Consider the following 17,336-nt stretch of genomic DNA (forward strand, 5'->3'; position numbering starts at 1 on the left):
TTCGAACCTATGTTTATCACGCAGATGGGAGTTTGGGCAAGGGTAAATCCATGAAGTAGAATTCTCTCTCCCACTTTCTCCCGGCCCTCACATGCGAACACATGTACAAACAATTCAAATGTCTCGTTACGCTTGTGTAATCCAGAAAGATCATCTGATCCTCCATGAACTCATATTGCTACTCGAGCAGAACTGAACAAACTTTGGAAACAAAATGTACAACATCTAGAACTTCAATCGAGCATCGAAATTTCGAGAAACTATAACCAACGATCTATGAAGAATTTGATGATATGACTACAGTTGAAATTAGTATAGCAGTCAAGATTTAGCTTTTGCCAAATTTTAAAAAAATTTAAATTCATAATTTTTTTTTGTAATTTGTATCCTCTTTTTATTTAGAAAAAAAGAATCCAACTAGATTTGGGTTTAACTTTACTAATATCTTATGACTAGAAGAGAATTACAACTTAATTGAAAAGAGTGAACCTTTATAAATAGTAAAAAACTTACAAATTCTTCTTCTTTTCTTTTTTTTTAGTTAGATGAAGAATCCGACTCAAATAACAAGAACCTCACTAGCACAAAGAGGGAGTATATGCTGCGGTTTTGAGGGGGAATAGAAGAAGTAAAGAGCTCTCTATTCTACATCTATTAGAACCTGGGAAGAAAAAAGTGAAAGCAAAAGCTATAGACCAACATATATATTTTATCCCCATATATGTTAAAAGAATTATAGACTATCATTTTGAGGGTTAGGGCACATATAGCCCATCATTAATTAAACTTTCCCATCAATTTAGTAAATAAATTATTTATCTTGTTATTAAAAAGCCTCCAATGTCTTCTTAATGCCCCCAAAATTTTGTTGAAATACTGGAGCGTCACTTTTGTTACATCAGCAAAACACGACGCACAAGCGAAGGCACGGCTTTACAATAGCAAGTTGAACCAACACAAATAGGTCACAACGGGAACTGGTTTCAGATTGAAAATTTTCTTGGGTTATCTTCCAAGCTGAAAGCTATGAAAGTTTATTAGTTTGCATGCATGAAAGTTTATCCTCCTAGAAAGTTTATCCTCCTAGAAACAAGCCATGCATGCATGTAGGTTAGAACGGGTTACACAATATTGAAAGTTTATCCTCCTAGAAACAAGCCATGCATGCATGTACGCCGAGCAGAAAACAGCAAGATACAACACATCCACTTTCCTCTCCGTGCATCCATGATCTGACATGGATTACTCAAGCCATTTGCATCCACCGAAACCCTATAACCTATAGCGCCTTTTCCAAAAGTTATCGGAGACATCCCCTTATCCCACTGGTAAAAAAGATTTTATTTGGACTGGCTTAGGACTTCGAAACGGCTCAGACAAGAGAATACATTAATTGAATGGCTTAATATATTTATTCCAAAGTAAATAATGCCATTTGCATTATTGTTTCCACACTTAACAAGTATCCCCACTTATTCTCCACTAATTTTAGACAAAAACGGAATGAAAGAAAGAAATGCAGCCATAACAAATATGAATATCAGCTATATCCTTACATAATCAACATAAAAGAAACTTCTGATTAAGCATAGTTGCACATCCCATATGAGCAGAAGCTTCCCTTCTTGCATCTATTCTTGCAACTCCCGCAGTTGCTGTGGTCGAACATCACATAAACGCATCTTCCGCCACAGCATGTTGTCCCATAACGGCACCTCAGCCCGCATTGCCCGCAATTGAGGTTGTCCTTCATCACGTTCACACACTTCTTCTTGCAGCAGTCCGGGCCAGAGCTTTCCTTATCACGGCAAATCCTGGGATACCTGTCGCATGTCATGGTGGCTCTCGGCTTGTACCGGGCGAGGATACGGCTCATGCCTCTAACGGGGGATGATTCATCTTCTGAAGAGACTTCGTCAGAAGACGAAGTCGTGGTCAGAGTTTCTTCATTTGTATCAGTCGTTGCGAAGGCAAGAGTGGTGGCCAGAGCCATGGCTAATGCCATAATGAGGAAGAACCTTGCCATCATTTCTATAGGTGGATGAAGATGTGCAAGTATCCAGAGGATGGGGAGAAAGAGAGAGGAAGGCTATATGTTAATGGACTTTAGAGGAGAAATGAGAAGGCTTGGATGAGTGGAGAGGATGGTGCATGGTGGCCTTTTATAGGGAAGATCTGGCTGAAGCTGACAAAAAGGTTGGTTGGGAATTCAACGCCATGGCTGCATTATTTTAATACTTTCGGAATTCATTTCATTCAAGTAATGCGAAAGTTAGGCCTCCTGATGGAATATTATGGACTAGCCAGTCTACCGCTCGGGATTCTTTTAATTGACGCATGGGTGGGTCGTAATGTTGATTACAAACTCGTAATGGTGCACGGCCGACAAAGTTTGTTGTTTGCTTGGGGCCTTAGCAGGCAAACTTGGACGTGCATTGTACCTTCCGCTCGTGGTTCCAGTTTCCTTGATTTCTTGCATCGAGTCTTCTCTACTGTGAATAATATTTTTTGGCCGATGCGAGGCCGGAGCCGGTTGAGAAGTCAAAAGCCGGGTGCATGTATTGCCATATCACTTGCAATATAGTCCTAAAGATTTGGCTTCTTTCTCATAATTTAAGGCCTGAAGCTAAATTACAGACAATAATGTTACGTGCATTGCTGTACAAATTTGGTAACTTCTTGTTGATATATATGTAAGAGAGTGATGCTCTGCTACAAGATTTGCCCTCTCGATATCAGACCCCGTACCAGTACCATATTAGCACAGTATCGGTATGGTAGAGTACGAAATTTTTTTAGCGTACCAAATGTTAGTACACCATCCATTTCGAACACCGGTACCGAACCGGTACGATATGGTACACTCCGTATCATCTGATTCAGACCGGTATGCCATACCATGATTTGCTGTTTATATTATATAACATGTAATTTGGAAGGTTAAGAGATTTGCTGGTGTGAAAGGCATCACAACTTCTAGCAGTAGAACGTGCTGTCAATTATATTCTAGGTACATGCCGGATTGGTGAGACTCACAAGAGAAGCCTGGATAACCATAGAATTTTGTCCTTGTGAATCTTGAAGAGGATGGCTAACTAGCTTCGACGTATTCATTAGTTAATGCCTACATGCTTACAAAAAAGATAGCTGAAAAAATAAATCCTTGCTGCTGAATGTGATATTATCTGGTTAAAGTTGTAGGGCTACTTTCTGCAAATTCTAGTTTTACTTGATGACTAATATAGGGCCGAAAATAAATTGAGTTATCCATGAATGTCTTGGATTCGGCTTCATAACAAGCTTGATTGAGCTAGGTTCAACCAGAAAAATGTTGCAGCATGAATTTTTTTCCTATTTTTTTCTTTGAAACTAGGAGGGCTAAACCCCACCCGCTAAGCCACACTTACACCATTCCTTAATGGCTGATTCCAGTCTGAATCAAACCCCCATTTATTGTTCAAGTGCCAAGAGATTATACCACATTTAAGCAAGTTCTTGACAGTGAAGCATGAGTACTTTTTAAACTTGACTCATAGAAGAGCTGAGTTTTAAATATACGCCAGCATTCTGCAGGTAGTTTGCTAGTTTCTTGGCCAATTAAATGCATTATCATGAAGAATAAATAAATGCATCTGCAGAATAGGAATTTATATTCATAGAATTGATAAATATACGGTCATTTTTTATGGTATCCTCTTCTTATTTTTCCTCCCCCCCCCCCCCCCCCCCCCCCCTCTCCTTCCTTTTGTCAAAGAAAAATAGTATAATTTGAGTCAAGAGGAGAATATTAATGATAAAATGAAAAAAAAATGTTGGTAGGATGAAGAGGACTGAGATGTTGATGGTTGTAATCTCCATTTGATTAAAGAATATGGTTCTTAATAACTATATATACTAGACCTTAGCAAACTGTGGAAGGCTGTAAAATTGAAAAATGATTTTTGTCAATTGTACTAGGATCAAACATTGAAGGCTTATAGCCTTTGGTTTTAGCATTCTCTAACCTTTTGCATCATAAATGGAGGTAAATATATAATTTAACAAGTTGTCCTCCCAATTTTATCTGAGCACTTTCTTTAATTGAGAATTGTATGCTAACAAGAATTTATTTATAGTAGTATGGAGCACTAGTATCTAGCAGATATAATGCATACATTTTACTCAAGAGAGAGAAGAATTCTGGGGATGATCATCATGATACTGCCTCTTCGCTTCGTGCATGTACCACTTAGATCTAGTTATTTTCTGGATGCATAATGGTGATAACTAAGGTGGGCTGATGACACATACATGATACATCCCATCTTATTTAAACCTTGCCCGATGACTAGCTGCACCAAATACAAAGATGGCTGATAAATGATAGCTAGACCTATCGAATTCAAGAATCCTGCAGAGGATCTGAACTTATCATCAATTTATTTTGAATTAATTTAATAAATATGTGGACCCAAAAAATATAGCTTTCTTTTTCATGTCATTGAGGCTTTCATTCTACTAATATATAGCTAAATTTGATGCATATTTAATATAAAAAGAATAAAAATTAAGAAAATAGCAAATAAATATCATGATTTTGAGTAAATAATGAAATAGCCAATAAAAATATTGAATAAGTAAAATGGAATTAAAAATAAAAACTAAACTATAATAACAAAATCGAATATTTTAAATAAATATAATTAAAATACAAGACAATTAAAATAAAATAAATCATCAGAGTAAAATTTTAGAATAACATATAACAAAATATAACAAAATATAGAATAAAACTAAAAATTAAATATAAGCACAACTCAAAGCATATTTCTATTAGTTGTCCCATGCACAAATTAAGCTAAATATAAATAAAATTATATTAAAAAGAAAAAATGAGTTTTATATACATAAGAAAAAGATGAAATTGGTAAAGTATTAAAACTGCAAAAATATAGATTAAACAAATAGTCAAGGAGAAGTGTAAAAAAAAAAAAAATAGAGAAAGTTTCACATATAAAATTGTATACATATAACTGGAAAAATTCAAACACCTTTTTTTTTATTAATAATAAATATTAAAATGAATATACGACTCGAGTAGTTTCTTTAAAAAGAAATAAATTTTATAAAAGAGAAAGGCAAATAAGAGGATCCAAACTCCACGGCAGCTTCCTCCCCCGTTTCCGGCTGCCTACGTGGCAAGTTTCTCAATCCTAGCATCCTCCGGTATTTTAATGTTTGAATACGTAAAAGGGAGTCAGTAATTCGGTACCGTTCCGTTGGAAACCCACCATCATGCATGTCGCTCTTTCTTCGTTAACTTTGACCTTTGCCTGACTTCAACGATCGCGTTTTGACTTTCTGATCAAGAACCAAGGAATCAGCGGTTCATCTATCATGCATCTGCGGTTACGTAACAGATGATGATTCCGTTTTGCCATCAGATTTTCTGTAAAGAGTAATTGCGTACCGCTTGATTGGTGGGCTTTTTCTTTGGGAACCACGCGACCATGCGGATTTAGGTGCGCGCCGGCGCAGAGAAAACAACTTCGAATTTTTCATTACACTTGTGGGAAGATGTACATGGGACGTGTCGTTGGTTTCCACAATCGTAAACTCTAACATGCTAGTGCTCCTCTACTAAATTGGATCACTCGTCGTCTGGTCCACGTAACCCAAGCCTGTGAGATGGATTGCTGAGTTTCCTGGCTAAATTATTGACCTGAAAGTGAGCGATGTGGACATGTCGTCATCTAAGTTTGATCACCAAAACCTTTTTAAATCGCTTGATTTTGACTTCTTAACGCTGATTAGTATAATTTGAAATGAAGACGGCTACACCATGGGCGCCAAGAATATAACATCTCTCTCTCTCTCTCTCTCTCTCTCTCTCTCTCTCTCTCTCTCTCTCTCTCTCTCTCTCTCTCTATATATATATATATATATATATATATATATATATATATATATATATAACAAGTATCTAATCAACAATTTGTATTTAGCTATGACATCAGTATTCCTTTCAGTTCTCTTCTATGTATTGACTATGCATTTCTAAACTACATAAATCGAAAAAGATGCAACTCATCATTACACAGCCCTATAAGGCAGACATCATTGTCATCGAATGAAAAAATTTTGAATAAAAAAGAAAGCGTATAGCAAGTCACATACAAAAGAATAAAAAGAAGATAAACAAGTATATCGAGATGAGGTCGATTAAGATATTGGCCGACCGACGAGCATTCCTTCATCAATCGCCTATATGCATGCAAGAAAATGAGGATATTTTGATTTGCTGTGAAAGGGAGAGAGCATTAAATTGGGCAGTTATACAATCGTGTGAACCAGAAGGGTTTTTGTAAATGAAAATTATAGCCATTACTTGATTTTCTCACTACTTACGAAACATGAATATTTATTGCGCCAATTTGTTAAATATACAGGCGTACTAATCCTAAATATAATGACAATTGCCGATTGACTTTGTGAAATTACTCTTAATTTTCTCCAAAGGTTACACTGTTATTTTCTCAAAAGAAATCACATTATTCTACTAGTACTCTTTCTTGTTCCCATTATAATTACCGAAAATTAATGCTATTTTGATGTCCTGATGACTGACAGCTAAAGGTTACATTTTAGCTGGTATCATACTTTGATGTGGAAAAGGTATTGGAAGGATATCTCTTTGTATCTATTTATCTTAGAAAATATTCTTGATTGTTTCCTTTTCTTTTTCATGGCAGGGGGGACTTAAAGAGAGGTCCCCAAATATTCTTGAATTTCACATTGAATATTTTCACTGGATTTAATTTAATTTTACTTTTTTCAAAGAAAAATGATGAGGATGCCATCGGACATCGTTTGTATATCCAAAACCTCTCTCAATCGCATGCACAGATGAGAACAGGGCCTAGCACTATATAAACCAAAGATCAACTTCATAGTTTTTTATCTTAAAGTTGTATTCATGCTTACTTTTATGCAAGTATGTGCGTGCATGCGTGCAAGCATACAAGCTTGCATGAATGTATACATGTGTTCCACGTACAAATTAGCTCCCTGGACAAGCGCAATACATGTGTGCCACCGTTGATTAATTGACATAAAATTGATCGTGCTTCACAAATGAAAGGTGCTACAAATCAACGAATCCATGCACTGCATGCCATAATAGTGATCCAAAAGACGATAGAACCGTCGTTTAAGCTACATTAAATCAACGCTAGCTGTCTCTCTTATCCAACATCAGTCCATGAAGACACCTAATGTTGGCAGCCACCCACCACAAGCAGGTCGCGACTGCTTCATGATCTATATCTACCAGAGAAATCCACAGGCAAGCAGCTGATAGATCAAACGGCGGAACGCCATCATCTTACCTTTCCGATTATTGTTGCACCCATCCATTGTTGGTGAAATTGGCTTTTCTCACCTCATTCCATTGGCAGGCCTAACTTCCCTATTTCTTGAATGAATTCAATTGCCGAAAAGTCTTAATTGGAGAAAAAGCAGCCACCGTTTTGAACCTCGGACCAACCATCGCGTTTTAACTCTCCCTCCCAAGTAATTCCCTACTATAAATACTCATCACCTTCCTCTAACGTTTGCCTCACCAACTCTTTCTTCTCTCAATATTATTTCCACGTCCAACACGCTTACTCCCTTGTTCACCTTACAAACTTGCCTTCCAATGAAAATGACTGCCAGGGTTTTAGTCATCATGGCATTAGCCATGGCCTTGGCCACTTCCCTTGCCTCACCAATTGCTCCCAGTGAAGTGGAGGAGCACTTAACCAATGAAGAGGTCTCTCCGTCGTTGAGGGGAGTGAGTCGTTTGCTAGCCCAATCCAATCCAAAAGCCTCCATGACATGCGATAAATACCCGAGGATTTGCTACGCCAGAGGAAGCCCGGGCCGGGAGTGCTGCAAGAAGAAATGCGTGAACGTGATGAAAGACAACCAGAACTGCGGATGGTGCGGGAGGAGGTGCGGATATGGGCAGACGTGCTGCAGTGGCCAATGCGTCAATGTGCTGTATGACCTCAGGAACTGCGGGGCGTGCAAGAACAAGTGCAAGCAAGGTGGCTTCTGCAACTACGGGATGTGCAACTATGCTTAGTTGATTGCTTGGCTCGGAGTTTCATACATGTCTATGATGTGCACTTTATATATTTCGTATATATGTACGTAACTATACAAGGCTTGTATTTGTTAATCACCATGTTTGTTATTTCATGCATGTAACCATATATATATAGCAGCCATGTAGGCTGAATGATGGGAATAGATACATATGATAATATTGATATTCAAATAAGAAAGAACACCGTTTCTTTTCGTTTAGCAGAACACCATACGTGTTTATACATCTCTCTTTCCAAAATTATCTTCTTGCGTTTCTTTCAAATATCAAAACACGCTTATGGCCAAGCACCACTTAAGTATTATTTATCACGCAAGATATCTAGCTTTAAGGGGAAAAGAAATCATGAAGTAGCCGATCAAAAGAGCCTATTTTCATTGCTCTGAACCCCACATGTCACGATTTTGTTTTTTCTCATCTTCCTTAGATACCACACAAGAGCTCCAACACCCACCGCACCAATTGAAAATACGGTAGTTCCTGCAGTAATATCAATGTTATCATGCATGTAGGGTGATTAAAAAAATAAAAATGAATATAATGTCTGGGTATATACAAGGAGTCCTTACCGGCTATAACTCCAGCAGATACTTTATGCCTTGAAGAGTCACCATCTGCACGTATGCATATATAGGATTATGAACACGGTTGATACAAAGTAGGCAAATCCAGCGTCCATGTCTTCTTTAGTATTTTTTGGCACAAATCTTCTTAATCTATTTTACTGGCTTACTGATAACCTAACAACTTATATAGAATAATAATTGAAAATTTTCTTTTTTCCTGTGAAAAGAAAATCATCTTCGAGTGGATTGGGATAAAAATGCGACAAGTTACATGTATTATGAATAAGCGGATATAGGCTCTTACCAAAAAAGAACAAAAATAGCTATAGGCTAAAATTATCCATAGTCTTTTTAATTTTGGTCAGAAATTTTGAGGATCTAGAAATTTTAATGCTACATAGAACATTACGATTGAGAATATGACCAACTAAAATTAACCATGACATATCAAATCAACTACATGCTTAAAACAGTGCCCGAACTTAGTATTACATATGTTGGGAGCAACTTATCAAAGGCAGAACCGCGCGCTAGAGAAACACTGTAAAACTAGCGATCGATTTAACTAGATGCCAAAGGATCCAATTAAAATTTTCAATTATAGCCGTCCGCTATCATGTCATACATTGGCGAATTTACTCATAAGCCATCAGGTCGGTTTTAATCACAAAGATGGATTACATGATGATCATCAGGACATTCTCCATAACCTACTTTTTAATGGTGCAACTGGAGCAATTTTTCTCTTCATGCATACAATTCTTCATTATTTTTGGGAATTATTTGGTCACTGAAATGATTCTTTATTCTTATTTAACAAATCCGGGTATCGATAAACCATTACTACATGTGAAATGCAACATATATATATATATATATATATATATATATATATATATATATATATATAAGGTGAACATTTGCTCGATAGTTTGTGTACATCTCGGGATGTCATAAGATTCTAAAATTGTGATAGAAGAGAAAGAAAAAAGGATTGATACCTTCGAAGTACGGCCCAGTTACCACGTCCAAAAGAAGAAGCGCATTTAGCTTTACAGCTTTCTTTCTTCTATATTATATTTTCCTTAGATGCTTCAGAGATCACGAATCTGTGCTTTCCCAGTTCTAATATCATTGGAGTTATTAATGTAATCGTTGAGTGATCTATAATTTATTTCTTTCTCGTAAAACCCTAAAAATCAACATAATCTAGTAGATGTGTGATTATATGACATAATAATATAATGTACGGATCGGGAACATACTGCGAGCAGGAGAGAGGGACTAACCGGTACAGTAAGTAGTGACATTCCCTTCATCACAAAGGCAAAGAAAACTCCGCGATTCGGTATCGAACCCACACGTTCCCCTACCCCTCGCCCTATCGCGGCACTGGAGACACCGAGTGGTGACCGGGATCTCGAAATCCACCCGAATCCCATACTCCGGCACCTGATCATACGGCGGAAAGCTCGCTCCCACGGTCCTCCAGTACACGCTAGTATACGACGCACAGTGCTTCAGCATCAGCCTCAGCGACTCCGAAGCCTTGGGATAGTAAGAGCAGCAGCTGGTCCTGGTCTCCACCAGAGCGTTCGGACACACCGGCAAGTTGCGGCACAGATACCCGGCGCTGTCGCAGGCCGAGTCGCAGCGGTCGGGGAACCGGTCGCAGAAGCTCGGCTTCGGCTGGATGATGACCGAGTCCTCGCTGCAGTTGAAGAAGAGATAGTCGTTCCTGGGGGAGAGAGAGAAGCGAGTGCTGGTGTCGAGGCTGAAGGGAGTGACCGGGCGGCGGAAAACGGCATTCTCCTCCTCCTCGTCGTCGTCGTCGCCGTAGAAGTTGTTGTTGGAGGGGCAGCTCCACATGGAGGGGTCGGTGACCAGGAGGTGGGGGTCGGCGTAATCGATGGCGGCGACCGGGTAGTTGCCCGACGGGGTGCGGAGGATGAGGCGGGAGGAGTTGGTGCAGACGAGCATTCTGCGGTAGTAGGGGTTGCCTTTGGATTAGGATTACTTTGTTGATGGGACGCCTTTGATGCAGAAAAATCTGATTCCTTGTTGGAGTGGGAAGACACCAAAATAGGAAAGGAGGTTGAGAGGCGTGGTAGAAGAAAAGATAGAGGGGATCACCACACGGCGTGAAGAGAATAAGGGAGAAGAGAAGCCACGCACGGCGCGGAGAAGGGAGAAGAGGAGAAGAGAGGAGGCGGCGGCCCAAGAGAAAGGAGTTTTCATTCAATCATCAATTGTCCAAATTTATATGGGATTGGCTTTTATATAGGTCTTACGTCAAATCAAATAATTGACCAACAAAACAATAATTGAGCCCTAACACATTGGGCCATACATCAAATCAATTAATCCTACTAACACTAGACCATTAAACTAATTGATCACACCCAACATTGAACCTTTATAATTTAGGCCTTATATTGATCAATTGATCTAATCACTTGACTCAACAATCAAATCAACTCAAATAAAAGTACCTAATAATGAAATAGAACAAAAATAACACAGATTCAAATGGATCCAATCCAGGGGCCGACTCAAATTGGTGGCTCAAGGTCATCTTCTAGCCACAATTATGTCGATCTCAGGTGCAAACGGTAGCGAAGGGCTTCGATGGATGGCTCTATCATTTGAAGGAATGGCTCTGATATTCCCATCAATCACCTTGCCGATCTCCATCTATCATTTGTGGGAAAAATTGAGCTCAATCTATGGCGTGGAACGTTGCTTTCAGCAGTGGGAATGGGTGGAGCCTAGACATTGGTTTAATTTATATGGAACGGAACGAAATGTCCATGTGTCGATGCTGGCACAGGAGCTTGCTTCCCGTGCGATGCTTTGCGCCTATCCGCATGCCCTTCCCCTACACCGTCGCGATTGCTTCCTATGTTCCATTCCAAGATATTTATTTTTCTACCACTAGAGGCCAAGAAAGTTACAGGTGAAAAAAGACTATGTCGTGAGTTTGGACCACTTTGTATGCAGACTGGATAGCTAAAGCTAAGGAGGTTCGAGGCACTTCAAGCTCAGGTGAATTGTGGCGTCACTTGATAGAAGTTCGGCATTCCTACGGATAGGGGTTCCCATTGGAAACGGATGCGAGTCTGTTATAATCTCACAACGGCAATACTTCTTCCCTGAAGGCCTGAAATAATCTGGCACTTTGGTCCGAGCCAGGGAAAAAGAGGCGAAGAACAAAAATTGGTATAAGGTCTTAAGTCACTCCTATTTCCAGTTCTCCGTGCTTCTCTCCTGGCTTTAGAGATGAACTAGCCAGAGTTGTTTGTTTCTTGGCCACTCTTCATCAATAATCCACGCTCTAGCCTCTGTATATTCATGTTAAAACTACACATTCATTGCATGAGCAGTAATTTCTTGCATTTTGGAAAGGGCACTAACTGTGAGAATCCATGCGGGTGTTTATTTAGTCCCACATTGGTTATTCGCTAAAGAGATCTTGGGTATTTATATAGAATTGAAGACTCAAAAAATGCCTTTTTACTAGCCTTTTTGAATAACATCATGAGCTGTGAAACTAACTTTGGTCTTCTTTCATTGCCGATATTTTAGACCATGGAGACAAAATCTGTAGGGTAATCCGGTCAATCATGCTCCCAATTTTTTGTTCTTCTCTGCATACTTTAGAAGAATACCAAACACAACAAGTGCATAAAGAGGCAAATGCGATCACAATTTGTTCTTCTGCGTACTTTAGAAGATACCAAATACAACATATGTATAGAGAGGCAAATGCGATCACAATGAGACCTAGCTTTTCCTATTGATCTACGATTGTTCATTTACAAGAACGTGCAGTATGCATATATGGGCTTATTGGACAATAAGGATTACTAGATACATGGTTTTCCAACAAAACAACTGAGTGTGCCAGAATCTGCAGTCAATGATGGCACCGTTGATCCCTTGGCAACCTTAAACTTTTGTGATGGAGAATAACCTGGAGCAGAACTCCCTGATCCTGATTGAACAAAGTATGCACCATTTAAGAAATAATCTTTTGAAGATCTCCAATTCCATTTCTTCGATCCACCTTTCACCCGCCGAGTGACCTAAAATAGGCGTGCACATACAAACATTTATCAATTCAAATTGAACGATATGTTGCATCAGTACTTTTCTAATCAATATGGGGACATGATGATGCAAATCTTTATTGATGAAATACTGTTACAGTTTCAATATATATATATATATATATATATATATATATATATATATATATATATATATATATATTAGCTAGTATGTAGGTATACAATCATTAGCCATCTAGATGGGCGCTTGTTTCAGAATACATGCAAGCTGCTATGCATTTAATCGGCTATCAACGAATCATGCAAATTAAAAAATTGCAGATTAGCGAGCATACCTTGTAATTGCTTCAAACTTATCCTTTCCTTGATTGAATAATTTTGTTAAACACAAGGCATTAGTAGCTGTTGTTGACTTTGGCTATAAGATCTTTTATTGCATCGTTGCTAAATATTGTCTTTATCCTATCTGAGATGATTCAAATTTTTGCCTCAGTTCACCAATGACCTTCCATATGGCGAAGATTCTTTTTTTTTCCCCTTTTAGCAAATTAACTTATATGATGAGGAGCGATGCACAGAGATCTAGCGAGAGACAGAGAAAAAGATCTTACTTCCTTGAGCTTGGGATTATCCGGAGCACGGTAGTAGTTTCCCTCGCTAAGGATGGTGGGATTGGAACTCCCTCCTACAGCATATATCCCCCATCCGTCGTATCTGTTGTTCGCTATATGAGCATATCCTGTCCTGACCCTACTCATGCATACGTCCACCAGGAGAGTCATTAATTAACAAGTAAAGAGGCATTTTCCTTAAGAAAAAATGCAAATAGTCATGTAATCGTAGCTAATAGATTTAACGTTGGCACGTCGAGCTGAAGTACCATGGAGACTACAGCATGTCTCCCTCAATTACCTCGGCATCCTCTGGACCAAGTGCGGTCCAAAACGGTTGAAGACTACCGTCACCTTCATCACCTTGTCCGCATCAAACCCGTCCTGATGCCCAAGCAACAACACCTGCACCAGTTTGTAAAGATTATTCCGATATACATTAATCCACCTGCAAACTTCTAAACAATTTCTCTTATAGCTTTTCTGAACATCAGTTTCGATACTTTATTATGATCTGAGAAGAAGTTGTTGGAGATGGTGACTGCAGTAGAACCATGAACTACATCGATGAGTCCATCCGTGGAATGAGACAGCTTGCAGTGGTCGATCCACACGTGCGACGAAGCAAATATGGTGATGGCATCCCCATCCTGGCCTCCCCGGTGCTCCACATGCGTCGGGGACCTACGGACCATGCCCGGCTTCCCACGAGTGCAGTGATGGATGCGTAGCCCGTGGATTATGACATGGTTCGCTTCATGTATCCTGATGCATGGCCCCTTCGCGATCGCCACCTTGGCCCCCCTCCCGTCGATAGTCTTGAAGCTGTTCATGAAGAGCTCGTTCTCAAGTTTAATGACCATGTCCTTCTTAAAGACTATCCACAGAGGCTTCGTCAGGATGGCACCGTAGCGGAGGGTGCCCGGCTTCGGGTTCTCGGCATCGTCGGAGGGGTCGGTGACCGTATAGATTGCTCCATTTTTTCCTCCCAACGCACCCTTGCCGAAGCCCACAGCGCAGTCGGCCAAGCGTTTACGGTTGGATGCCCATCCCGGATTGGAACGCCAACAAGCATCGATCTGGTTCTTGTTCTTCTTGGAGAGATGGGGTGGCGAGTGGCCGGTGGTGGTGGTGTGGCTTGCCGCGGAGAAAAGAGGGACGAGAGCCGAGCAAAAGAATAGATATGAAGCCAAGGTGTAAAGAAGGGCCATGTCGCGAGGGTGGAATAGCACGCCCGAGGATGGGGAATGGAGAGGATCCGAACTTACGGGGAGGATTTATAAATAAGGTAATCAAGTCTGACGTTGGCAATGATAAAAGTTGGTTTAATGCGATAGGATGATCTATTACGCATTCGTAGCTTCCGTTTCCAGCCCTGCTACCTCTGTTAAGAGATGCGTCTAAGTTACTCAAATGTGGCACGACCATCGGATCATGCAAAGAGATGCGTGAAAATGCATGATAAATTAAGCAGTTTTGTCTATATGTATTATGATTCAGATCTGGAGCATGATTTGTCCCATCTTGGTGTCTATATGTGTCACGATTCAGATCCGAAGCATGACAAGTTGCACTCTAGATCCGGAGCGTGATATGGTCGTGCTACCGAGAGGTACAACCCAAAATAACACGAAACCATTATTATATTTAGCTTTTAACTTTATCTCAAATATAATAAAATAAATAGAAATCTAATTTTATTATTTATTAAATAAAAATTGGTTCAGAGCATTTAAATTTAAACTTAAATACCAAACCCATAATTCTCACTATTCAGAAAAATCGTTAATTACAAATTCATAATCAACTAAAGAACTTAAGTTCTGCCCTGCTATATAGATCGTCAAGCTTGCTAGCGCGAACTTGAAGTCTCGACAATCTTTTGTTCCTATTGACCTTATTTGTCTGGAGAGAGAAAAAGAAAAATAGTGGTATATAAGAGATACAGCTCATAAACCTTCCACTATTTTTGGAAGTTATCATCAGATTGATCATATTTTATGGATTCTTTTTATAGGTTCATCAATCATAGAGGAATTAAATATCCCTATTATAAGGTCACTTGGAATGCGGAGATGCTGGAGAAAGTGAAAGTGTTCTTATGGTTGGCATTTAGGAATAAGCTTTATAGGGGAAATTCTCGGTTGGAAGAGGGTGGAACGTGAGCTCAAGTCGTGTTTTTTATGGAGGTAGAGTTGAATCCATCGATCATTGTTTTTTGTTTTTTTTTGTTAGGACGGATGTATCACATAATACAGGTGCGATTTTTTTGCTAGGATGAATGCATCATATAATGCGGGTGCGAATACATTCAAAAAAACGGAAAAATAACAAGTTTTGGAGCGCACCGGATAATTCCTTCTCCTCCACCCAAAGAGTATTGCCAAAATAGTTGGCCACATAATGTCGCGAATACTCCCGTAACACTATCTGCAAGCATCCCTTGCTATAATTCCAAGCTTATGGTTGTTATATTTTACAAAGTCGCAGTTTATAGTGTTCATCCGGTGGGTGGGAATTTGGGGAAGAGTAAATTTGTAAACTTCGCTACGCCTCCCTTAGTGTAAGGTGGGGACGTACGTGCGAACCTAGGCCGTATGAGGTTTACCAAAATAGAGGATGATGATGTTCTCGGTAGATCAAGCGGAGATGTTCGAACCTATGTTTATCACGCAGATGGGAGTTTGGGCAAGGGTAAATCCATGAAGTAGAATTCTCTCTCCCACTTTCTCCCGGCCCTCACATGCGAACACATGTACAAACAATTCAAATGTCTCGTTACGCTTGTGTAATCCAGAAAGATCATCTGATCCTCCATGAACTCATATTGCTACTCGAGCAGAACTGAACAAACTTTGGAAACAAAATGTACAACATCTAGAACTTCAATCGAGCATCGAAATTTCGAGAAACTATAACCAACGATCTATGAAGAATTTGATGATATGACTACAGTTGAAATTAGTATAGCAGTCAAGATTTAGCTTTTGCCAAATTTTAAAAAAATTTAAATTCATAATTTTTTTTTGTAATTTGTATCCTCTTTTTATTTAGAAAAAAAGAATCCAACTAGATTTGGGTTTAACTTTACTAATATCTTATGACTAGAAGAGAATTACAACTTAATTGAAAAGAGTGAACCTTTATAAATAGTAAAAAACTTACAAATTCTTCTTCTTTTCTTTTTTTTAGTTAGATGAAGAATCCGACTCAAATAACAAGAACCTCACTAGCACAAAGAGGGAGTATATGCTGCGGTTTTGAGGGGGAATAGAAGAAGTAAAGAGCTCTCTATTCTACATCTATTAGAACCTGGGAAGAAAAAAGTGAAAGCAAAAGCTATAGACCAACATATATATTTTATCCCCATATATGTTAAAAGAATTATAGACTATCATTTTGAGGGTTAGGGCACATATAGCCCATCATTAATTAAACTTTCCCATCAATTTAGTAAATAAATTATTTATCTTGTTATTAAAAAGCCTCCAATGTCTTCTTAATGCCCCCAAAATTTTGTTGAAATACTGGAGCGTCACTTTTGTTACATCAGCAAAACACGACGCACAAGCGAAGGCACGGCTTTACAATAGCAAGTTGAACCAACACAAATAGGTCACAACGGGAACTGGTTTCAGATTGAAAATTTTCTTGGGTTATCTTCCAAGCTGAAAGCTATGAAAGTTTATTAGTTTGCATGCATGAAAGTTTATCCTCCTAGAAAGTTTATCCTCCTAGAAACAAGCCATGCATGCATGTAGGTTAGAACGGGTTACACAATATTGAAAGTTTATCCTCCTAGAAACAAGCCATGCATGCATGTACGCCGAGCAGAAAACAGCAAGATACAACACATCCACTTTCCTCTCCGTGCATCCATGATCTGACATGGATTACTCAAGCCATTTGCATCCACCGAAACCCTATAACCTATAGCGCCTTTTCCAAAAGTTATCGG

At 39.1% G+C, this 17,336-nt stretch overlaps 4 protein-coding genes across 5 annotated transcripts; 1 reads left to right on the top strand and 3 right to left on the bottom strand.

The window, feature by feature from the left end:
* Positions 1-1,389: 1,389 nt before the first annotated feature.
* Positions 1,390-2,180, bottom strand: LOC120111785 (stigma-specific STIG1-like protein 1). The gene has a single exon (XM_039129680.1). It carries the CDS (start codon positions 2,027-2,029, stop codon positions 1,583-1,585), a length of 447 nt encoding a protein of 148 aa, XP_038985608.1. The 5' UTR covers positions 2,030-2,180; the 3' UTR covers positions 1,390-1,582.
* A 5,540-nt stretch (positions 2,181-7,720) lies between these two features.
* LOC103699797 (stigma-specific STIG1-like protein 1) lies at positions 7,721-8,107 on the top strand. The gene has a single exon (XM_008781803.3). It carries the CDS (start codon positions 7,721-7,723, stop codon positions 8,105-8,107), a length of 387 nt encoding a protein of 128 aa, XP_008780025.3.
* A 152-nt stretch (positions 8,108-8,259) lies between these two features.
* Positions 8,260-10,876, bottom strand: LOC108510927. The gene is made up of 3 exons (XM_039128994.1): positions 9,987-10,876; positions 8,701-8,745; positions 8,260-8,611 (listed from the first exon to the last, which is right to left on the bottom strand). The coding sequence occupies exons 1-3, from the start codon at positions 10,675-10,677 to the stop codon at positions 8,490-8,492; spliced, it is 858 nt and encodes a 285-aa protein (XP_038984922.1). The 5' UTR covers positions 10,678-10,876; the 3' UTR covers positions 8,260-8,489.
* Positions 10,877-12,382: 1,506 nt separating this feature from the next.
* On the bottom strand, positions 12,383-14,638 carry LOC120111589 (putative pectate lyase 2). Of its 2 annotated transcripts, none has more exons than XM_039128992.1 (4): positions 13,882-14,637; positions 13,680-13,783; positions 13,379-13,517; positions 12,383-12,782 (listed from the first exon to the last, which is right to left on the bottom strand). In XM_039128992.1, the coding sequence occupies exons 1-4, from the start codon at positions 14,587-14,589 to the stop codon at positions 12,564-12,566; spliced, it is 1,170 nt and encodes a 389-aa protein (XP_038984920.1). In that variant the 5' UTR covers positions 14,590-14,637; the 3' UTR covers positions 12,383-12,563. The 2 variants fall into 2 exon arrangements, with proteins under 2 accessions (XP_038984920.1, XP_038984921.1); XM_039128993.1 differs by having other exon boundaries at positions 12,395-12,792; positions 13,882-14,638.
* Between the last annotated feature and the right edge of the window lie 2,698 nt (positions 14,639-17,336).

This window comes from Phoenix dactylifera, chromosome 8 (assembly GCF_009389715.1).
Source record: "Phoenix dactylifera cultivar Barhee BC4 chromosome 8, palm_55x_up_171113_PBpolish2nd_filt_p, whole genome shotgun sequence".
NCBI classification, from domain to species: domain Eukaryota; kingdom Viridiplantae; phylum Streptophyta; class Magnoliopsida; order Arecales; family Arecaceae; genus Phoenix; species Phoenix dactylifera.

Coding starts and splice junctions, on each gene's coding strand:
- LOC108510927 (XM_039128994.1), bottom strand. CDS start 10,677: ATGCTCGTCTGCACCAACTCCTCCCGCCTCATCCTCCGCACCCCGTCG. Junction 8,746..9,986: donor TGTCACTACTTACTGTACCG/GTTAGTCCCTCT, acceptor GCATACGTGCAG/ATGGTGACTCTTCAAGGCAT. Junction 8,612..8,700: donor ATCTGCTGGAGTTATAGCCG/GTAAGGACTCCT, acceptor ATATTACTGCAG/GAACTACCGTATTTTCAATT.
- LOC120111785 (XM_039129680.1), bottom strand. CDS start 2,029: ATGATGGCAAGGTTCTTCCTCATTATGGCATTAGCCATGGCTCTGGCC.
- LOC120111589 (XM_039128992.1), bottom strand. CDS start 14,589: ATGGCCCTTCTTTACACCTTGGCTTCATATCTATTCTTTTGCTCGGCT. Junction 13,518..13,679: donor TTGGTCCAGAGGATGCCGAG/GTAATTGAGGGA, acceptor ATGCATGAGTAG/GGTCAGGACAGGATATGCTC. Junction 12,783..13,378: donor ATAATCCCAAGCTCAAGGAA/GTAAGATCTTTT, acceptor CGCCTATTTTAG/GTCACTCGGCGGGTGAAAGG.
- LOC103699797 (XM_008781803.3), top strand. CDS start 7,721: ATGGCCTTGGCCACTTCCCTTGCCTCACCAATTGCTCCCAGTGAAGTG.